This window comes from Crocuta crocuta, unplaced genomic scaffold (assembly GCF_008692635.1).
Source record: "Crocuta crocuta isolate KB4526 unplaced genomic scaffold, BGI_CrCroc_1.0 scaffold463, whole genome shotgun sequence".
NCBI lineage: Eukaryota > Metazoa > Chordata > Mammalia > Carnivora > Hyaenidae > Crocuta > Crocuta crocuta.
In genome coordinates this window covers 939274-963654 of record NW_027527929.1, presented here as the reverse complement: position 1 = coordinate 963654, position 24381 = coordinate 939274, and the positions used below count along the sequence as shown (strand labels likewise).

The window sequence follows — 24381 nt, the reverse complement described above, 5'->3', positions numbered from 1 at the left end:
AGGAAAAAACACATGAAGATATGTTAGGAGTCCCCAGAAAATGGCCAGCCAGACCCCAACCTAAAGAGAACTTTAGGGTTGACAAGCGCCACCCACATGCTCAGAACTTCCAATCAGCTTTATCTTTTTTTAGTCCCCCATTTTTTTTTTTTTTTTACAAATAGTTTATTGTCAAATTAGTTTCCACATAACACCCAGTGATTAGTCCCCCATTCTTAAACACGAGCAAACCACCAAGCATTACCAGATATCTAAAAATATGAAAGCTAGGGATCAAAATAGACAAAACAAGCAACACGGAGAAAACTTCTTATGCAAGAAGAAAATTTCTCAAAAGGCAGGGGTAATTAACATCCCCTGAGTGATAAGAAAAACTATCACATCCTTAAAACAAGAATAGTATGCCATTAAAAATAAATATTCAGGGAACAGAAATAGTTCTGGAAAATAAAAAAAAAAAAACAAAATGTGATATTAAAAATTTTAAACTCTAAAGAAGGACTGAAAGATAAAGTTTAGGAAATCTTTCATCAAGCAAAGCAAAAAGACTAAGAAACAGAAAACAGGAGAAAAAGGTAAGAAAAGTAGAGATCTGACCCAGAGGGCTAATATACAAATAAAAGAAATTCCAGAAAAAGAGAAGAGAGAAAATGAAAGGAAGGAAATCAAAGAAGAGATTCAAGAGAACTTCCCAGCACAGAGGAACAAGGATCTACAGAGAATGTGCTCACTGAGAACCCAGCAAGTGAATGAAGACAGGCCATGCCATGGCTTAGCTATGAAACATGGTGACAAAGAGATTCTATAACTCCCCCAGGGAGGGGAGGGACTAAAAGGCAGGACATCTATGAAAGATCAAGAATAAAGATAGGTATCAACCCCTTGATAGCTACACTGGTAGAAAGGTAGAAAATAACTCAATGGTGTTTTCAAAATTCTGTGGTAAAGTAACTTCTGACATAAAATTCCACATTGAGCCAAACTATCAGTCAAGTTAAGAGAATGAAGACCTTTTCAAACATGCAAAGACTACAAAAATTTACCTCTCCTGTATTCCATTTCAGGAAGCTACTGGGAGATAGACTCCAACCAAACAAGGGAATAAACCAAGAAAGAGGGAGGAGGCCATTAGACATATAAAACAGGAATCTCAAATCCCTGGGTGACACTGATGGGCAGTTCCCAGGATTAAAATTTTATGGCAAGCCTGGTGAGCAACCTGTCCAAAGAAAGAGAGAGAATGAAGGTTGCTAAGAGGGATGTGTCTCGGAAAAATCTTAGAAATGACAAAGTTCCAGGGCACCTGGGTAGCTCAGCTGGTTAAGCATCCAACTTTGGATCAGGTCATGATCTTGCAGTTTGTGACTTTGAGTTAGAGCCCCACATGGGGCTCTGTGCTGACAATTCAGAATCTGGAGCCTGCTTTGAATTCTGTGTCTCCCTGTCTCTCTGCTCTTCCCCTGCTCAAGCTCTGGCTCTCTCTCTCTCTCTCCCATACATTAAAACAAAATTAAAAACAACAACAAAAAAGAAATGACAAAGTTCCTACATCAGGGTATCTAAGTGGTCATGGACATGAGGAATAGAGAACATGTCTAGAGAACATCTTGTATTTTAACCCTTCTACCCTAAAATACAAAGAAATAACTTTAACTAGAAAAAATATACACAGGTCTAGATGGACCAAAGAGACTGCTGAAAAATGCTACAGGGTGGCAATGTGAGCCTCTGGCTCTAAACATGGAGCTAGGACCCAGGCACAAACGCCCGTGCCTCTCACAGTCCTCTCAGTCAGGGCCCGCCCCTGAGATGGATGGAGCGAAAGCAACGTGTGCTAACGGCAGAACCAGAGACGCCGGCATGAGTGGCTGGTTGCAGAGCCTTTTCTTGGTCCTCCTGGGCTCCTATGAGTGAGACAGCTGCCTTCCTCCACCACACACAAACATAGCTATAGCTGCTACTGAGAATAATACATGGGAATAACTGGAAAACTGCTGCCAAAATGGGTGGGCAAGACAAGTATGAAAGGATGGGGAAAAGGAAAAGTAATGAAAAATTGAGAAGAAATTTGCATTCATATTGTTTCAAAGTATCAGAGTTCTCATTGTACTAAAAATCCTAGGATGCATGTTATGTCTATGGGTATATAGGGTATATGTTACGTATATATTAGGAAAAGACTCAAGGAAACACTAGATGACAGTTCATATGCAAGGGAAAAGCCTTACCAAAAGATTAGCACATGCATGCAGATTTATACATCTTAAGGTAAAATAGACTGCTTCATCAAAGGATGACTCTCTGATTTAGATGACTTTCAATGACAGAGTCAGGTAAGGGAATTTCTGCATATGTAATGTTTCCTCCACCCCTCAAATAAACTGTAAGTTTCATAAAGGTGGGGCAGGAAGGGAGGATGACAGATTTCCTGATGTGATTGCCTTTGTAGAAACAGGAGAAGTTACAACTACCAAGAGAAACGGAGAAAATTGAGCCATAAAAAATAAGACAATTATTAACTTGAGGATAAATAAAAAAGAGAAAACCATAAAATACTGCAGTGCTCAGCTGTGAATAATACCTGAATACATATCATAGTGTATATAATCAATTCAGATTTAACCAAAAATTGTAGGAAGAAAGAGGTGGGTAAGACAGAAGAGAAAGGTAATATAAAATAGTTAAGTGTTCACTTACCATAACATAGACATGTCTAAAATTAATGACTCATAAGACGGCAGCATACTATTTTGAAAATGATTTAAGTATAAATATGAGAATAACAGTGAGAACAATGTGAGCGAATACTCCCGGGAAGGGAGACCATGCAAAGGGATAGAGCAGGGACCTATTGTTTTATGCTGTAAGCTTTTTACTGCTATTTGGCATTGTAAACGATACACATGTAATATTTTCATAGAAGTATTTTTAAATAAGTTTAACCATTTCTTTCCACTTAGGCAGCACTTTTTCATATTTTTAAGCAAGCAAAAATAATTACGAACTAAAAAAATTCACGATTTCAGCTAACAAAAAAACCTGAGAAACTTTACAAACTAATTAAATTAACAAATTAACTTCCACAGTGAATGAATTTTCCTTGGACCACTGTATTACAATCAATGAGATGCTTATTGGAGCTGAGCGAGGGGAATGAATACGAAGCAGCCGAGCCTGGCGGCCCCGAAGCATAGCGATGGGGGGAGCGGGGTTCTCACCGGAGGGAAGCACCTCTGCGGAGCAGCTTCGGCACCACACTGTTTGAGGTAGTCAGCCCAGTCAAAGTCCTGGCCTGGGAAGCCTAGGCAAGAACAGAAGAGCAGATTCGTACCACACACGCCTGCCCGGCTGTTCCATTCTGCCAGGCGCCCACCCACAACTTCTCATCGGCTAATGTGAGGACTTTGCTCTTCTTAGGGAGGAGGAAAAACACCCAATAAATCAAAAGCGTCAGTCATGCTGTAAAACAGAGCAACTTTGGTCAAACTATAGCAATACAATAAAATTCTTTGAATAAACTTTAAAAATTTTGTTTTCAGGTTTATTTATTTATTTTGAGAGCGTGAGAGCGTGAGAGCGTGAGAGAGAGAGAGAGAGAGAGAGAGAGAGAGAGAGAGGTGCAGGGAGAAGCAGAGACAGAAAGGGAGAGAGAATCCCAAGCAGGTTCCTTGCTGTCAGCACAGCACCCTGTGTGAGTCTCCATCTCATGAACCGTGAGATCATGAACTCAGCCGAAATCAAGAGCACAAGGCTTAACAAACTGAGCCACCCAGGCGCACCTCTTTGAATAAATTTTTAAACTTTCAAGTTTCAAATTAGGCATTTATTTTCAATAATATTTTATATGATTAGCTGCTGGCAGTTTACCAAAAGAATTTAAGACAGTTATGACTGGATTTGATTTGTACTAATAAATTCAGTTTTACTATCCATTCTATTCCAACTTAGGCTTTAAAAGAAGGGAGAGCAAATAATCTTTTTTCTCTTATGAAGCTACGTCCTTACACGTCTTAGCCACTCCTGACATAAAAGTCTCAGCACTGTTTTCAGATTCATGTTCTACAGAATTGCAACACCATCTTGTAACCTGAATCATGAATTCATTTCAGAAGAAAACAGTTGAGCTTACTTGCCTGCTTAAGTCCACCATGCTTCTTGGTAGAAGCCTCTGAGACCTGATGCCCCGGCAACACCATCTGCCCAATTGCCTCATCGTTTTGGACTGGCTCTCTGCCGCGCAGAGCTGAGCACACAGCAGGCTACCATACCACACCACCATATAGCCACACAGCCCCTGTGGTCCCTCCTCTGCTCAACTCACACTAGCACCGCGCTCCCCCTCTGCCTCCACCTCTATTCCTCACAGCAAATTAGTTGCCATTTTCAGTTATATAACCCACTACTTTCCTCCTACTTACAAAGACAGGTGAGTTGTCTGTAACAGAGCTGAAAGCTCCTATGTCTTTAATAATGGTTTTTTTCCTTTTCACACAAAGGCACCAGGTAAGATAAATAACTTGGAATGTCCAGAGTCTTCCAGCAAAGCAAGAACTTCCTCCTGTAGGCGTGTCCCCCTCTGCCACCACCACCAGGCAGGTGTGCCCACTGTCTGTTCACTGATGAGAGAACCTGGGAGGCCCCATTACTGTTTCACCTACTTGCTCCTTGAAGGAACCATCGTACTCACTTGTGTCTCCCCAGTGACAGACCAGCCCAATACCTGGCTCATAACAAACATTCCATAAATGTTTTGTGGATAAATGAAGGCTGAATAAACAGCAAAAGATTCTGAGTTTCTGACTCTTGTTAACACACAAGAGCGATTCCAGCTCAGTGTTCTAGCACTCACCGTTTGGGAAGTGAAGCTGTATTTACCACAAGTCTACTATAAAGGATACATAGATTTCCATAGACTTCCAATCAAGAAATCTGATATGCTAATAGAAAAAGCAGATGAACATTTAACACGTCCAGATATTATATGCTAGAATGAATAAAAATTTCAGTCAAGCTCAACAAAGTCATATTTAAGAGCATTGATTAAAGGATCAAAGATATTTTGCAAAGTTGCAAACACCAGGAAAATGAGTTGCTGGTTTCCTACCTACAGCCTCTCTGAGCCCTACTCTTAATTATAAATCTCCCTCTCAAGTCTGAAGAGCCTCACTCCAGGGGGATGCCCAGAAACCTAAAAGTCATCTGACACCTGCCGCCTGCCTCCCAGTTCTGGTTCTGAGGTCTTCCCTCCTCTGCCAGCTCCCAGCTGACACTCCCTGCGCGTCCTACTCTCACTCCTCTGTGCCCTCACGACACACGCAGGAGGGGCCGACCAGGAACCTGCAGGGGACTCCAGGTGTTACGAAGATATATTTGTCAAGGTAGGCAGACAGAACATACTTGACTTAATCATTTAGCTTAACTTAAAACTTGCAAATATGTAAATACATGGAATCAAGGCCTTCACTTATACTTGTTTTGGGACCCAAAAATTTTAAGGACATTGGAGCATGAGGGGACAGAGAGAGACAGAGACAGAGAGAGAGCACAAAGATCCAGGTGATGCCATCTGATAAATGCCATTTCAAAAAGAAACCCCTGATGGACATTTCAGAAAAGACCAGCTACATACCAGGAGGGGGGCTAATGTGTAAACCATTCTTCAGACTCCACTGCACAGGGAAAAGACCAGGACTGTCAGCATGACACACAAAACATCGCCGTGCATGATTCTCTGGGCGCAAATCATCCATTTCCACCAGGAAGTACTTCTCATCAAAAACCTGTACGTATAATTGAACAGACAACACAGACAAATGATTTTATGTGTATGTATACACACACATACACACGTTGTCATTCCTCAGCAAGGACAAACATTATAAAACTTTACAGCCACGGTGGGTATGAGTAATAACACTAAGCACTCAATAAATGTTACCTTCGTGTCAAGCACTATTTTTCTGTTTTGTTTTTTTAATGTTTATTCATTTTTGAGAGAAAGACAGAGCTCGAGCGGGGAAGGGGCAGAAAGGGAGACACAGAATCTGAAGCAGAGTCCAGGCTCTGAGCTGTCAGCACAGAGCCCAATATAGGGCTTGAACTCATAAATTGTGAGATCATAACGTGAGCCGACTAAGCCACCCAGGCACCCTCAGCCACTGTTTTAATTAAATGCTTTGCACACATCAATTCAGTTTTAATCTTCCTTACAACTTAATAAGGTAGGTACCATTATCAACCTCATTTTGTAGATAAGGAAGCTGGATTTAAAAAGAAGTTAAATAACTTGTCCCATTTTGCCCAGCAAAGCAGCAGCAGAACCTGGGCTCAAATCTAAGTTTGCTTGGGCTCCAAACAAAATTTAGTTTAAGTTTAGTGAAGAGCTGGCCACACTTGAATATTAGATTTTTGGATCCTAGCCGAGTTTCAAATGCCTAAAAGGTTTTATTAACCTTCTCTGGCTCCTGGCCACCCCACAGCCCTTTAGACTCCAGATTGGGCCTTCTGACCCCACTGTAGGTTGAGGATCCCTTCCTGTTCTAAAAATAATCCTCTCCTAAAGCTAAACAATTTAAATCTCAACCTATCAAACAATTCAGCATCCAAGCAACTTCTGCACTAGTCATGCTAGTCTTCTGGTTCTACTCTGGGTAAATGGGCTTCTGCTGCAGTCTTGAACTAACCCCTTCTCTTGGGCCTCAGTTCCAGTAATTGAGTAACCAGGGCCTGATAACCTGCCCAGCTCCTGTGGTTACTCTCAACCAGAGCCTTACTTTGGTCAACCTTCTGAAAGACTGAAGTCTGAGTCTGGACTCCAGGCTGGAGCAATCCTGGGCAGATCTCATGCCATGGACCACCTGCTCCCCCAACATCCCTCACCCAGTGAGCCGTGCACCTGGGTGGACACCAACACCGATGCCTGTGCCCATACTTCTCAGACCCTGTAAGCTGCCTGGCATGTGAAGCCCCCTCTAGTGCACAGCAAGCCCTGCTCCCAAGACCATGCCCCATGACTCTGGCACCCGAGCTTTGGTTAGCTGGGGTGACCCGGCCCAGAAGAAGGAATGGGCCACAGAGACCTGGACGGTACAAATACAGAATATGCACAAAAGTCATTCTAGCCTCACAGCTTAGGAAAAACATGGCTCAGATCAGTAGAGCCTAAAGATCAAAACACTACCACTTTCCTAAACCAGTCACCCTGACAGGAATTCTTACCAAGAGAGCTGCCCCCATTGTACCTTAACAACTGTAGCAGGAGAGATCCCAAAAGGAGACCAGGGATCCACAGCTTCCAATTTCATATTTACAGAGAATGAATGAGTGCTAATCACTTGTTTGTCCTGAAATGTAAACATCAAGAGGGAATAAAACTATAGTATTTTCACAGTAATTTTATACTCATGTATAAAATACTACTCTTAATTAAAATAACATAACTGTCCAACTTAAATAATTTAATCCTATAATTTTCTGTCCTGGAAGAAATTATTCAGAAAAAAAATTATTCAGAAAAAATTATTCCAAAAAAAAAAAGCCTATGAAGTACTCCTACTCTCCCTATTTGGCACACAAAGGCCATCTGGAGGAAAACAAGTTTATTTTATAACAACTGGGGCTATGTAGTTACAAGTGGAAAAGACAAATTCTTGAAGAGAGCTCTGGGAGGAAACCTAGACTACCTTTAGAAGAAAAACAGGCCGCCCATCACTCCAGCCTTCAAACCCCTTTCCTCCTCGGAGCATCACAGCAGCTCACGGACCAGGGTTCCCTGTGCTCCACCCCACTGTGAGAAGTTAAGTGCTATCCACCGTGTTTCTGTTCTTACCTTAAATAAGTATGAAGGCAATGGCTCTTCCTCCTCCTCTTTCACTTTGGCCAGGATCTCCTGCCACTCACCTTCATTCTTTAGATGCTGAATGGCTTTAGTAAAACAAGACAGGATGTTTTAAATGAGGAGAACTTACACACTTTATAACTTCTGAAAGCACTTGGGTAAACAAAAAGTCACTTTCCCCGGGGAAAAGAAAGGACTCCAGCCCACTTACACCATCTTCATTCAAAGAACTTGCATCTTAACTTCAGTACTTTGGGGGCACCTGGGTGGCTCAGTCGGTTGAACGTCCGACTTCGGCTCAGGTCATGATCTCACGGTTCTTGGGTTCGAGCCCCGTGTTGGGCTCTGTGCTGACAGCTAGCTCAGAGCCTGAAGCCTGCTTCAGATTCTGCGTCTCCCTCTCTCTCTGACCCTCTCCTGTTCATGCTGTCTCTCTCTCAGAAATAAATATAACATTTTAAAAAAACAAAACAAAAAAAAACCCACTGAGAATTAACTTCAGTACTTTGTCTCCTCTATTCAGACCTGAGTAGCAAGTCTGGTGAAAATACCTACAGGGAGATTATAAGGATTGCTGTAGGCCAGAAAATAACAGAACATCCAAACTTGCTTAACAGTAAGTCCCGTTCTGATCTCACTGTTATTTCTTTTAATCACTTTAACTCACTTTGAACCAAGACCTATCCTACTCTTATACCTACCTAAATGCTACCTAGAGAATTTTTCTTCAATTTTGGTAAGGGGTCAGTATGAGCTGGGGCAGGAGTCCATGAGTACATCAATATGTGTGGCAAATTACTAAGTTAATAAACTGAAAAAAACTATAGGTACTTAACTGCGTATACATTTTTTACAATCTCTCCACTGCACAAAGGCTGTCATAATATGTAGAATAATGCATTTTTCAGTCTTATCAACATTAATAAAAACATACTATAACCATAATGTAACAGTTAAAGGAAAAATGTTCTATTACTCTTCACCTAATGGGGGCTGAAGCTCATATCCCTGCTGAGCAGCCCAACCAACGTGATGAAGAAATGGATCCAAGTAATACAACCAATAGTCAAAACTGTCAGAACTTTCCAGTCCTTCATAGCGCAGCTTCAGCCTTCCTCCGATGTTCTCTACTACAGTAACGATCCAAGTGCTCAATGAGTCCCGGAAAGCTTGACACTCTAGCCTGGAGCCTGGGGCAATGAGATCTAAAGGGTTCCTCCCATTACGGAGCTGTAGGTACAGACAAGAAGTTAACACAGTATTTTTAAAAGTCAAGTTTTAAATGATCTCAAATGAGCCTTTATATTTTTATCCACTCAAAGCCATGTCACTGAATGGCGTAATATCACACAAGTATCTACAGTATTGTTTCTAGATGGCATGAAAATGTTTATATTCCAGAAAATCTTACTTACAAGGCAGTGAGACTACTCTAACAGATTTCTAAGACTATGTTATACAGTTTCATCTAGTAAGAATTTTAAAAATATCACCATTACTCAGTCTGATTATAAAAGCAATTATGACCACCATTAAACAAAAAATCAAACCAGACAAAAGTCAAAATTTCTCCCAATATCACCTCTAAGAAAGAACCACGATAAGCACCTTGGCACCCACTCGGACACTGGGTTTTCAACACACAAGTCAGTATCTACCTGTGTCTGTCTCGCTGTCTTGTATTTGCTGAACAATGGGAGCGCTGTATACGCTTTTTCAATTTGTGTTTGTTACTGAGTACACCACAGCTATCTTCCTATTATAATACATACAAAGTCCTCTTCATTATTTTATACTGTTTTATTGATATTCTGTGGTATAAGTGGGCAGTAATTTATCTATTTATCTACTGATGGCATTTCAGTTGTTTCTGACTTTTTACTCATTTCACAACAATGTTCCTATGAACACAGTGTTTTGATTATGCTGCTGGAAAGAAAAAGTATAATTATTACTCTAGAAATATATTAAAAGCTACAATAAAGAATAAAAAAGAATGCTGATTCCAATATCATCACTTAGACACTTCTTAATATTCAAACTAATTTTTTTTTTCCCTAATAAGAACTGCTCTATGACAGTGCTCACATACTCATTTGTGTGCAAAAGAACATACGAACAAATGGAGGAACACATTCACAGCTAAATATTAGGATGTCAGAATCATGGTCAATGTAGAGTTGGGTATCTATTAATTCATTCATGATTCTATACATTCATCAAAATTTTACTGTTTATTGGTATATGTGCCAGGCCCCGGCTAAGCATAGTGAAATGAGTCTGAGTATAAAATACAAAGATCAGCCGGAAACAGAGTATCCACCAATAGAGTTTTGAAGGGGAATGTGAATGGATCACAGAATTATACCTAAGAGTCAAAACTCTAAAACACTTAGGAGAAAACATAGCAGTAAATCTTTGTGACCTTGCATTAAACAAAGTCTTCTTAGATACGACACCAAAAGCATAAGCAACAGCAGCAAAACATAAATTGGACTACATCAAAATAAACTTTTTGCTACAAACAATATCACCAAGAAAGTGAAAAGGCAATCCACAAAATATCTGGAAATCATATATCTGATCTGGATTTGTTATCAGATATAAGGAACTCTTACAATTCTATAATAAAAAAATCCAATTTAAAAACGGGCAAAGACATTTCGTCTAAAAAGATATACAAACGGCAAATGGTACAGAGAAAGATGCTCAACATCATTAGTCATTAGGAAAATGCGAATCCAAAATTGGATACTGCTTCATACTCTCTAGCATAGCTATAACCAAAAGAGATTAACAAGTGTTGGCAAAGATGTAAAGAAACTGGAACATCCATACACTGCATTTCACATATGCCACAAAGCATGTAACTGCTATGACAGAAAGCAACAAAATATAACTTAGAAATGTCACAACCAATAAACTGATTTCACAGAAACAAGAAATCTGTATTATATTCACTAACAAGCTCAGAAGCTACCCTAATTTAAAAGGACTGTTGAAAGCAGATAGGTGGTAAGGATATTATAGGTCCAGGGTCTTCTGAGTGAAAGAAAAGGGGTCTCAAGTCAGCAGGGGTAGGAAACAAATTCCTGAAGTAGAATCAATACCTGCTCAGTTACAGAGAGCCCCAAAAGGCCACATTTTCTGACTTCATGAAAGATTCTGGAAAACTAGATTTTTACGTGTTAGCAACTAATTCAGAACATTTTAGGTGCTAAGTAAGGCGCCAGTTGGCAACTTCTGAGGATAAGTTTATACCCAAGAATACCTATCATCTGTGCCTGTAGTAATATTGCTTATTGCTTTAGAGTGCTAAACGAGCAACCAATTTTAAGACTCCTTGGACAAGAAACATCACTGAAGAGGAGAATGGTTTTGCACACTGGCTCCGCAAGCGGTAATACTCACGCCCTCTAGCAGGGGAACGGGAGGACTGCACGCTCCTATCAGGGTCTGCCGCAGAAACTCATCCCAATCAGACACCTTGTCTCTGATGCCTATAAGAGGGAATAAATGGGTGATTACTCATAGTGTCAGCTGCAGAACACAGAGAAACAAAAACTAATACACAGACGTTAAACCACTGAAAGTGGTTTAGAGGTAATTTGTACTTTTAATATCTGAGTCCAACGTATTACTTCTTTCAGAGCTTAAAAAAATCCCCCACTAGATACAGCTACTTCCTAATTAGTTTAATAAGAGGCATACATAAAACAAAAGAGAATACAGGTAACAGCGGCCTATTTTTATCCAAAAGGTAACTACTTCCTTTTTTTAATTCATTTTCAGAGAGAGTGCGCACATGTGAGAGACAGCGAGAGAGGGGCAAAGAAAGAGGGAGAGAGAGAATCCCAAGCAGGCTCTGCACTCTCAGCAGAGCCCATGCAGGGCTTGATCTCACCAACTATGAGATCATGACCTTAGCCAAAATCCAGAGTCAGACACTTAACTGACTGAGCCACCCAGGTGCCCCACTACTTTTTTATGATGGGAATTCTCAAATATATATAAAAGTAGAGAAAAGAGTATAATGAATCTCCATGTACCTTAGCTTCAACAATTGTCACGTCATGGTCAATCTTTCCATCCAGACCAGGAGTTGTTAGCTAACAACTACCTTTGGGCTAACTCTGGCCTACTGTCTATTTTTATAAATAAAGTTTAACTGGAACACATCCATGTCCATTTGTTTACATATCATCTGTGGTTGCTTTCACACCACAAAGGTAGGTCCCTGTTACAGGGATTACATGGCCTGTAAAGCCTAAAATATTTACCGTTTGGTCAGATATTCTGCCAATCCCTGGTCTATACCTTCACACCATACACCCAACCCAACCACAGATTATTTAGAATCCAATTCCTGATATATTTGTATCATATAATATCATATAATTTCATCCAATATAATCTCAGTGGTTTTTTTTTTTTTTTTTTTTTGAGAGAGAGAGAGAGAGCCAGAGCACAAGCTGGGGAGATGGGCAGAGGGAGAGAGAGAGAAAGAAAATCTTAAACAGGCCCCACACTCAGCCCAGAGCCTGACACAGGGATCCATCCCATGATCCTAGGATCATGATCTGAGCTAAAATCAAGAGTCAGATGCTCAGGGTGCTTGGGTAGCTCATTCAGATAAACGTCCAACTCTTGATGTCAGTTCAGATCACGATTTTGCGGTAGTGGGATCGAGCCCCATGTTGGCTCTGCGCTGGGTGTGGAGCCTGCTTGGGATTCTCTGTCTCCGCCTCTTCCCTGCTCTCTCTCACATGCACACACGCTCTCTCTCTCTCAAAATAAATAAACTTAAAAAGGGTCGGAAGCTCAGCGGGGCCGCCCAAGCACTCCTCAGTATGTATTTCTAAAAAAAATAATAATAATAATAACTTTTTATATAAGCACAATATCACACTATTAAAAATTAACAATAATTCTTTAATATCAAATATCTAGTCCATGTTTAAATACCCCCAAATGTCTCATAAATAGTTTCTTCCAATTTGTTTGGTCAAATCCAGATCCCAATGAGACGCATATACTGCAAATGGTTGATTTATTGCTTAAGTCTCTTTTAATGTATATGTTCCTTCTCCCCCTTCTCTCTTTTTCTAGCAGCGTATTTATTGAAAAAGAGCCTTTAGTCTGTTTAGTGTTTTTCTGAGTCTGCTTTTACTAGTAGCCTCCCTGTGGGTGGTAGCTGGTTGTTCCACTGACCTCTGTATTCCATATAAATCAGTGTTTATAGCTACAGCCAAAATTCAGATCTGACTCTTTTGAGCGGGAGTCAAGAACTGTTCATAAGTGGAGTGGTAATCTTCCATCACTTCCATCAAGAAGCGGATTCAGTCTGGCTGTCTCTCCTTTTGTGGTGTTAGCATCTTTTAATGGTCACTGCACAGGGGCACCTGGGTGGCTCAGTCGGTTAAGTGTCCAACTTCGGCTCAGGTCATCTCACGGTTCAGCGTTTCGAGCCCCGCGTTGGGCTCTGTGCTGATAGCCAGCTCAGAGCCTGGAGCCTGTTTTAGATTCTGTGTCTCCCTCTCTCTCTCTGACCCTCCCCTGCTCACGCTGTCTTTCTCTCAGAAATAAATAAAAAATTAAAAAAAAAATTTTTTTTAAATGGTCACTACACAGATACACTGATTCATCAGGGGCTAAAAATGGTGATTTTCCCATCATCTCTTTCATGTATACTAACCAAAAAGTATTCTATAAAGAAAAATTTCTCTTTAACTACTTCATTACCTTGAGTTATAGTTCACAGGAAAAAAAGCAGGATACATGTTTGATTCTCTTTACCTTTCCCTGTATTTTCCAGCTTTCAAAATCATCAGCGGCTTCCCTAGCATCCTCCAAAGGTGATCAAGGAGAGTTCTGTTTAAAAGCCTCACTAGAAAATTATAGACTAAAGTACATACGATATGTTTCAGGTCATCACAGCTATTGTCCTGATGCTCACACTGTCCTGTCTTTAACCAGAGGCAGTCTCTTTTGGGAAGTAAATAGTCACTGACATCTTCCTTACTTTCGGTATAAACGGTGTCCCAGGCTCAGCTTGTACCTTTCCTGCCCCAGTACAAGAACTGGCTCCTTCTCCAAGGAGTCTGAATTTGTCTGGGTGAAAGTGGTATCTGGAGTTCACAATTAGGGTGCTGAGAATGCTTGTGTTCTAAAAATATTCTTTATACTAAGCTTGTGTTTCTAGTTTTTTTCAGTATCTAGAACTAAGAAAGATCTTTTTTTAAAGACATATATCACTGTAGGAGTCCATATGGACACTTCCAATACAAATTCATGAAGACATTGTTTCTACTTAACTTCATATATCTAAGCTCTGTTTCCTTTCTCTCCTGCTGAAACCCCTAGTTCTTAATTATACATTTCATTATGACTTTATCCCATAATACCCAAATATTATTTTAAAAATAATATCAACTTTGCAATCAACAATGATTACTAAAAATAGCTTACTTTCGTTGTTGTTACACTATATCCCTATTAGGAATGTACCTTTAAATTACTGTATTTGAAAGCCAATGAAATAGTTCTCTGAGAGGTCACTTCTTGACCTGTATACATAGTTACATTTCTCTGCCTTTTTTTTTTTTTAGAAATTTCTTTAGGGGCGCCTGGGTGGCTTAGTCGGTTGAGCGTCCGACTTTCGCTTAGGTCATGATCTCGCAGTTCGTGGGTTCGAGCCCCGCATCGGGCTCTGTGCTGACTGCCAGCTCAGAGTCTGGAGCCTGTTTCAGTCTGTGACTCCCTCTCTCTCTGACCCTCCCCTGCTCACGCTGTCTCTCTCTCTCTCCGAGCAATAAATAAAACTTCAAAAAAAAATTTTTTTAAAAATTTCTTTAAAATTTGTTTTATAGTTATATAAAATACTTACACTGTTCAAAATTCAAATTTACAAAATAGATGCATTCAGTAAATCTAGCTTCTATCCTTGTCCCCACTTCATTACATTTCCTTGTTTCCCCAAAGGTAACTTTTTTAAATGATTTATCCTTTTATTTCAAAAAATGAACTTCACATATATTCATATATTCTCCCCCTCCTTCATTTCTGTACACATTTTCTCTTTTCATAAAACAAGATATCCTGGGGGCGCCTGGGTGGCTTAGTCGGTTAAGCGTCCAACTTTCGCTTGGGTCGTGATCTCGCGGTTCGTGGGTTCGAGCCCCGCGTCGGGCTCTGTGCTGACAGCCAGCTCAGAGCCTGGAGCCTGTTTCAGAGTCTGTGATTCCCTCTCTCTCTGACCCTCCCCTGCTCATGCTGTCTCTATCTCTCTTCTAGAAATAAAAAAAATAAAAAAAATAAAAAAAATAAAAAAACATTAAAAAAAATAGTGAACTCAATTTAAAAAGAAAACAAAAAACAAAAAAACAAGATATCCTGGAGAACACTCCCCACCTGTAGGTAGATGGTCCCCGTTCCTTTTTACCATGCACTGCAGCTTTTAGCATGTAGAGTATCCTTTTGTGTCTTATAATGCTTTCTAATCTGAATTCTACCTTTGTGAAATACACTCCTACTTTCTTTTCTATTTGATTTGGTTTTATATATCTTTGTCCATCCTTGTATTTTAAACCTTTCAGAATATCTCCAGTTATATATGTCTCCTAAAAACAGCACAAAAGTTGGGGCGCCTGAGTGGCTTAGTCGGTTAAGCGTCCGACTTTCGTTTAGGTCATGATCTCGCGGTTCGTGGGTTCGAGCCCCGCGTCGGGCTCTGTGCTGACTGCCAGCTCGGAGCCTGTTTCAGTCTGTGACTCCCTCTCTCTCTGACCCTCCCCTGCTCACGCTGTCTCTCTCTCTCTCTCCTAGAAATAAATAAGACATTTTAAAAAAAATTAAAAAAAAAATTAAAAAAAAAAACCCGCACAAAAGTGGGTTTAACATGAACTGTCTTTTTACTTTTAATAGAAGAGTAAGTCCATTAACATTTATGGGTATTACCAATAGGTATGGCCTCAATTCTGTCATATTGTTAAATACCTTATCAATTATTGGTATGTGTGTGTATGTATACATAGTCTTTCACTATGTGATCTATTTTATTTGAACATATACTTTTTCTTTTTAAAATTTATCTTTTGGCAATTAGAAAGGTTTGTGTTTTTATTCTCCTAGTTCCCTTTATATTAATACCTTTATATAACACTTTAGTTCTCTTTTTTGGACTATTTTCTACTTCTTTGTCTGATAAACAGTAGTAACATTAGCCAAAACTTATTTTGTCTCCTCTTCTTCACCATCTCATTTCGGGCAACAGCCTTTTATTCTCAATTAACATTTAAAAGGTAATTAGTTAAAAAAAAAAAAAAGACAATTAGTTAAATTACTCTGCAATAAAGAATTTTTTAAAAAAAAGGCAGTGAGTGAGCTTTATCTCTATGCACGTGCCCTCCCTACTCTGCTGTCCCACATTTGTATAGTGACACTATCTACAGGTCAGTGTGTAACTCTTATATATTACACTGTCTCCTTCATACCTGTCACTTAGTTCCAAGTACTATAGCTACACATATATTTAATGTTTCAGTAACAGTTCTTAGGCTGATGTTTCTTCATTCACTGGGATTTCCTAAATTTCAGTCTCCAGTGGATGTCTTAGGAAGGGCTCAAAGGAACCTGAGTCTTCACATCTTCCCAACGGTGTGCTTATGCCCTTCACATCTAAAGTTCAGTGTGACGAGATGCAAAACTCTTGTCTCATAGATTCTTTTACTGAATTTCTTAACTATGTTACCCTACTATCTTTTATCAAAAAGCACTATTGTCAATTAGTCTGATGACAATCTTGTTTTCCTTCCTTTTTAAGAAATTTAGACTTGTTGCCTAGGATTATTTTTTACTTTGAAGTCCAAGTGTCATTACAACACATCTTGATGTAGCTGTTCTCACTGGATTTTCCTATGGACATAGTGAGCCCTTTCTAGATGTATTTCAAGTCCTATTTTATTTCAGTAAAGTTTTCGTGAATTACAGTTTATAGTATCTTATTGTTTTTCTGTTGCAGTTTTCTTTAGGGACTTTACCCCGTCTTTGCTCATTTCTTTTTTATTTTACAAATTTTCTTCCTTTTCACCTTCTCTTTCTCTTCTCCAATCATCTCATTTCTGAATTTTTATAATTTTATTTATATTTTTTTCTCACTGCTTCTATTATTGTTGCTACTTTCTCTTAGCTTGTTTTGAAATGTTTTTATGTGACACAGTGTTTATCTCTTTTGTGGTTATGTTTCTCCAGAGGTATTTTATTCCATCCTTCTCTCTCTCATTATAATAACCTTGTATTCAACTAAAATCATTTAAATTAGATGAATTTTCCTAGACTCAAGATGAGATGATGGGCCAGGTAGCTTCATGTCTCTAGAGCTTCCTTCTGCTGTTTTTTTCACAAAACATTTAAAAATATGGCAGCTAGGAGCCCACATATCCTCAAGAACCCTAACACCTAAATATTCATTTCAAAAATTTTTTAAATGTTTATTTATTTTTGAGAGAGAGAGGGAGAACATAAGTGGGGGAGGAGAAGAGAGAGGGAGATAGAATCCAAAGCAGGCTCCAGGCTCTGAGCTGTCAGCACAGAGCACAACATGGGACTCACGAGATCATGACTTGAGCCAAAGCTGGATGCTTAACTGACTGAGTCACCCAGGAACCCCCTAAATATTCATTTCAAAATACCATTCTTCACCAAAGGAAACTAGGACTTCTTGGAGAAATGACTGATTTCAGTGCTGAGGCAGAGAAAAGCTTCTTGAACTAAAACATAAGAAACTACTCAAAGAATGAATGATGGGAACATAACAAAGGACACATTAGTGGCAGCTTAAAGGAGTGTCCACTTGCCAAATCTAGGATAATGTGAGCATCAAGATAAATAATGACAGTAAGGATCATAACCCATTGAGTAAAATAAGAATCATGAGTCTACACTGACATACATGCATACATAAATACACACACATACATTAAGTATATGTATGTAAATGGGGGGAAAGGAAAGCTCTTTCTATTGCAGAAAGCCAATTATGAAATGTAGACAGAATTAGAAAATACCATTTGATAAATATTAGAGTAATAACTGTTTCAGATAAAAATGATCGATCAATGCTAAAAATAGTGGGTAACAGTGAAGAGCGATGAGGTGTTTACACTACCTCAAAGTATCTTCCTACAAGATACTTATTAATTAAAAGCTATGAGAGTAATTTTAGGGTGGAAAAACTTGACATACACCAAATTAATCAAGTGATGAAAGTTAACGTACCACCAGTTACAGAACAAACCAACAGCATGTGTCTCCTAATAATGAGTGATGCCCTAGAGGACACAGTGTCACTTCTGCAGGTCTCCTACCAAAAGTGCACAATCTGAGTCTAAGGAAACATCAGAGAAACCCAAGCTGTGGGATATTCCAAAAGACCAACTGGCTTGTACTCTTCAAAAACATCAACACCAAGAAAGACAAAGAAAGGTTAAGAGAAGTAAAAAGACGTGACAGTCAAATGCAATGTGTAATTCCTGGACTGAATCCTGGACCAGGAAAAGAAACAAGGCATAATCAACATTATTGGGAAAACTGCCCTATAACTTTCAAAAATGTCCAAGTCACAAAAGACAAAGTCTGAGAAACATCCAGATTAAAGGAATCTTATGAGACATGACAAATGAATAAAATACATGCTCTGGGATTTCCTTTTACTATAAAAACATTATGGGTAAAAACTGAATAAGATCTACAAATTATAGTATTAAATCAAAGTTAATTTCCTTATTTTGTTATTTACTGTACTAATGAATGTCCTTGGTTTTTTAAAAAAAATTTTTATTAGATGATATAACCTTTTTAAAAATTTATTTCTTTTTTTATTTTAAAGAGAGAGTGCATGTTAGTAGGAGAGGGGCAGAGGGGGAGAGAAAGAAAATTTCAAGCAGATTCCATGGCCAGTGCAGAGCCAGAGGTAGAGCTCGATCCTACAACCCTGGGATAATGACGTAGGCTGAAATTGAGAGTTGGACACTCAACTGACTGAGCCACCCAGATGCCCCGTCCTTATTTTTAAAAGAACATTAAAAGTATGAGTAAAAGGGCATCATGTCTATAACTGACTTTCAAATGATTCATTAAAAAATCATGCAGGTGTGTGTGTATGAGAGTGAGAGGGATGGAGGGAGAAGGAAGGAGAATGTTAAGTTTGGTAAAATGTCAACATTTAGGGAAACTTGGCAAAAAGTCTCTAAGAATTTTCTATACTATTTTTGCAGCTTTTCTGTAAATCTAAAATTTTATCAAAATAAGTAAAGAAAAACATATAAGCTCTGGTATTTTCTTGAAGCCTGAAGCCTCTCTTCCCTTTCCCTACCTTTACATGACCCTCTTCCTCCTTTTGCCCTACTGTCTCTGTCCTTAATTTGGATTCTACTCTCAGTAAGGCTCTTTCCTGGAAAGGAACTTCAGTTGACTCATTTTAAGAGTTCATAGGTCCCAGACAATCTAGGGGTGAGAAGAGGGAGGGCAATAAACTCTGAAGATTTTGAGCATCAACATCATAGCAATCTGGCCCAATCAATGTACTTAAAGACACACAGACTTACAAGCCCCAAAGTCAGAGAGCCTCATGATCTTACAGGATGATAAGCAACTGACACTCCCAATGAGTATCATAAAAAACGCAAGGCTTTGTGAGGCCCAGAAAATAATTTTTAAAGATAGGGAAATGTGCATTATTCCTTATAAATATTTTTATTCAAAATGCCAACCCAAAAAGTTAGAAAAAGCTATGTGCAGGGGAGAATGAAAACCTCAAGGGCATAGCCATGGCAGCAGCGTATCATCTCTTGATAACAAGTATCTCATTACCTTCCGGGGCTTCAAGGGTCTTCTTGTTCTGCTCGCACCACCCAATGGGGTATAGCCCGGCCTTCCTGATGTCACACCAGAAGTCTGCCCTCCGGTCCTCGCCATAGCCATCATAGCGGAGCAGCAGCAACTGCTCACAGGTAGTAATAATGGTGGCAACCCAGTAGGTTTCAGGGTCTGTTTTCACAGCCACCTCCAGCTTCATCCCAGGAGCAAATCCATTTTGCAAGCGTGTATCCACCTAAGCAGGGAGATTTTATTAACCATCAGATAAGTATCTTAAAGGAGTATTTCTTTTGCCAACTTTTTTTTTTTTTTAAATGTTTGTTTATTTATTTTGAGGGTGGGGAGGGGCAGAGAGAGGGAGATAAGGAGTTCCAAGCAAGGTCCTCGCTGACAGCATGGATCCAGATGCGGGGCTCAATCCCACAAACTGTGAGATCATGACCTGAGCCAAAATCCAGAGTCGACCGCTTAACCAACTGAGCCACCCAGGGGGCCCTTCCACCATTCTTTTCTAAGACTTACAATTCTGAAGCACTAAATGCAATAAAGTCTTCTCAAGGGAAACCTGAGAAATTCCAATTCTACCTCACAGGAGTGATCCAAATAAAACAAGGAACAGCAGTGCTGCCCTGTTCCAGGCGACTCTGAACGAATTTTAATAGAACTCAATATTTTCACCAAAGCAGTCTACTATGATTACAGAAAATGTTTTATATTAAGTACATAAATCACTAAATGTTCACTATTTTAATAGCCTTCAACACATTATGTTTTCAAGAGTGATTTCTAGATCATTCCAAAAACTTTTATGATACTAGAAAAGGAGAAAGACAAAATAAGCTATGATGATAATAGATAATAAATTAGTATAATACGTACCATATGTTAGAGACCCATACCACCCAGTTTCCCTGAAACAGTCTATGTTTATACCTGTTATCCTTGAATGATACTTAATAGTGGCCTGTTTCTCTCTCAAAGTGGCCTGCTTTAGATCATAAATTATATGGTCACAAAGGCATGGGTGAACTACTTCATGTGTATACTAAGATTAAAGTACATACATAAACTGTGAGAAATGAGAGCCAGGTACAAACAGGGAAAGGGGAGACTAGAATGAAACTTGTGTTGAATTGGAATCAGCAGTATCGGAACAAGATCACAATGACAGAAAATAGTACAGAAGTGTATGTATGTGTGTGCGAAAACATCTCCCACATCTCCCACTTCGGTGAACTGACAGGAACTGGAAGTAACGATACTCATCAACAATAAGCAAATTCATTGGACACATCTTGATTCCCAAATGCTATCCTCCAATAAAAAGAACAAGGGCTCCATGGAGAAATAAGTGATACCAATTTTGGGGTAGAGAAAACATAGTAAGAGCCTGGAATTATCTTGTGATACCAGAAAATAAGGAAATGCTCCAAAAACGATAAGGGCATTTGTAAAGGACACGGGAGCCAACCAGAAGGATCCCCCCAATGGTCACATTAGGGATAATTTGAACAATAAAGTAAATAATAAGACTAATGGATTATAACCCATAGATTTAAACCATAACCATTGAGTCCACACTGTAAAAAAAATATTTAACAGAGAAGACGGGATACATCCTTAGAATAGAAGACCAATCAATATAGAGAAAAATGATAGAAACAGAAAACCATCATTAGAAAAAACACAGAAATAAACACTACAGGCAAGAATCATGGATCAGTGCAAAAATGACTATGATATTCACATAATCTCAAAGGGTCTCCTATAAAATTCTTAACAATTATAAAGGGGAAAACAGTAACATCACTGTGAAGAACTATGGCAGACACCATCTTAACTGATCAAAGTTAACATCATGGGTTCTAAAACATCAATTGTATCAACACCTTTGATATCATACAACAAGAAAAGCACAATATTATTTCTATGAATTCTTCTCAAATCTGTATAAACTCAAGTTAATTATGAGTTATCTAAATTGAGGAATATTCTATAAGATAACTGATACATTATATGCTCTTCAAAATGCCTAGGCCATGAAAGATAAAGAAGGAATGAGGAACTATTAAACTCCAGGGGAGACCATGCAGACCTGACAAAGAAATGCAACCCAGCAATCACAAACACCGGGCAGTGAGGGGAGTCCTGGAAAGACAGCCAGGGAGGGAAAGTCCTACTTCCTGTACAAAAACCCCTGCCCTTTCCATCAACTGCCTTGGTGCACTCCTCACTGTATCAGTAGAATTATGCAGTATGAATGTTGTTCTGTGTGGGCTTTTCTCCAGCCCAACACTGCTTATGGATTCATTCATGTTACGTTTAACAATCTATTTCTTTTCACTGGTGTATTACTATTCCATTATACAAATATGCCACAATGTATCCATTCTAATGCTACAAATAGGAGACACTGTGAAAAGTTTGCAGCTTTCAAAGACCGTAATTAATAGTGTCATGACAACACAAATATTTTTGTGTCTCTGGTGTATATATACATGGAATGCAATAACAGATACGGCCAAACCATTTCCAAAGTGGTTGCACCAGTTTACTCTCCCAGTAATATAAAAAATCCTTTTGCTCCAACACTCTAGCTAACATTTGTCTGTTTTCAGTCCTTTTCATTTTAACCATTCTGGAAGGTGTGTTATGTATCTCATTGTGAGTTGATTTTTTTTTAATGTTTATTTATTTATTTTCAGAGAGAGAGAGAGAGCAGAGAGAGAAGAGAGAGAACCCTAAGCAAGCTCCTTGCTGTCAGCACAGCGCCTGACCCAGAGCTCAATCTCACCATTGTAAGATCAAGACCTGAGCCAAAATCAAGAGTGGGACGCTTAACCAATGGAGCCACCTTGGTGCCCCTCTCACTGGGATTTTAATTTGGATTCTTTCATTATTAAGAAGATGGAAACCTTTAATATTTATTAGCCATTTACATTTCTCTTTTGGGAAATGGCTAAGATTCTTGCGTATTTTGGGTGAAGTCTATATTTTGGATATCAGGTCTTTGTCAGTTACTTATGTTGTAAATATCACCTCACTTCCTTGATGGTTTTGATTGATGAACGGAAGTTCTTAATTTTAATATACTCTGATTTATCAATGTTTTTCCTTTAAAAAGTTAGTGCTTTTTCTTTTTTTTTAAACAAAATTTCCCTATCCCTAGAAGTCATAAAGATGCATTATTTTTCATAAGTCTTTCATATTTAGAACTAATATCCACTTTGAATTACTCTCCATGTATGGTATTAGGTAGAAGTCAGGTTTTATTTGTTTGAAGATGCATATACAATTGACCTTCCCCCCCACACTGGAAATTGCCACCTTTGTTATAAGTCAAGGGTCCCCACAAAAGTGGATCTGCTTCTGATTTGTTTTTCCTTAGGGTAGCACAACAGTGCCTTAATTAAGCTTGAAATCTAGTACAGCAAGTCTTCTTGTTTTGTCTTATTCTTTAGCTGTATCTGGTTATCCTGGCTCCCTTATATTTCCACATGAACTTTAGAATCAGACTGTCAATTTCTATCTAAATTTTCTTTTGGTATTTGACATGGGTTGCAGTAACTCTATAGATCTATTTGGGAGAACTGTCATCTTTACAATACTGAGTCTTCCGTTACATAAACAAGGCATATTCCTTTAACTTATATCAATAACTTTTTTTAATGTTTTATTTATTTCTAGGAGAGAGAGAGAGAGAGAGAGAGAGAGAGAGAGAGAGAGAGACAGCGTGAGCAGGGGAGGGTCAGAGAGAGAGGGAGTCACAGACCGAAACAGGCTCCAGGCTCTGAGCTGGCAGTCAGCACAGAGCCCGATGCAGGGCTCGCACCCACGAACCGCGAGATCATGACCTAAGCGAAAGTTGGACGCTTAACCGACTAAGCCACCCAGGCGCCCCAACTTATATCAATAATGGTTTGAAGTTACTTCACAGATTTTTGTTACGTTTATTCTTAGTCATTTGATGTTTTTATGTTACTGTAAATTACACCTTTCAGTTCCACTTTTCATTGTTGCTAGTATATAGAAATAAAATAAATTTTTATGTTACCCTGTACCTAATAATCTTGCTAAAGTTACTCATTAATTCTATATCTGTAAGTTATTTTATTCATCTGTATATAATGACATTTTTCCTTCCTTCCCAATCCTTACACATTTTAACTGTTTTTCTTACCTTCTTGTATTAGCCAGACCTCTAAAACAGTATCAAACAGAAGTCAGGTTAGCCAACATTTTTTCCCCCTGAAATCTGTTCGTTCGTTCGTTCTTTCATTCGTTCGTTCGTCCGTCCGTCCTTCTTTCTCTTTCTTTCTTTCTCTCTTTCTCCCTCTCCCTCTCTCTCTCCTTCCTTCCTTTCTTCTTTACAATAGTTTATTGTCAAATTAATTTCCACATAACACCCAGTGCTCATCCCCACAAGTGTCCTCCTCCATGCCCATCCCCCCTCCCCCCCACATCCATCAGTCCTCAGTTTTTGTCAGCATTCAAGAGTCTCTCATGGTTTGCCTCTCTCCCTTTCCCCCACCATTTCCGCCCTTCTTCTCCCCCTTGTTCCTCCGTCAAGTTCCTCCTAATCCTCCTATACGTGCAAACATATGATATTTGTCCTTCTCTGCCTGACTTATTTCACTCAGCATAACACCCTCAAGGTCCATCCATGTTGC

At 39.1% G+C, this 24381-nt stretch overlaps 1 protein-coding gene across 1 annotated transcript in view; it reads right to left on the bottom strand.

Annotated features, from left to right (window-relative positions):
* The window catches only part of SFMBT1 (Scm like with four mbt domains 1), a 127174-nt gene that overhangs the window by 18910 nt on the left and 83883 nt on the right, over positions 1 to 24381 (bottom strand). Inside the window, exons 4-10 of the mRNA XM_077749550.1 lie at positions 19706 to 19946; positions 11249 to 11337; positions 8821 to 9067; positions 7829 to 7923; positions 7242 to 7343; positions 5630 to 5780; positions 3219 to 3301 (exon numbers count right to left, since the gene is read on the bottom strand). Of these exons, the coding sequence (XP_077605676.1) occupies positions 3219 to 3301; positions 5630 to 5780; positions 7242 to 7343; positions 7829 to 7923; positions 8821 to 9067; positions 11249 to 11337; positions 19706 to 19946 (1008 nt within the window). The remainder of the gene's footprint in view (positions 1 to 3218; positions 3302 to 5629; positions 5781 to 7241; positions 7344 to 7828; positions 7924 to 8820; positions 9068 to 11248; positions 11338 to 19705; positions 19947 to 24381) is intronic.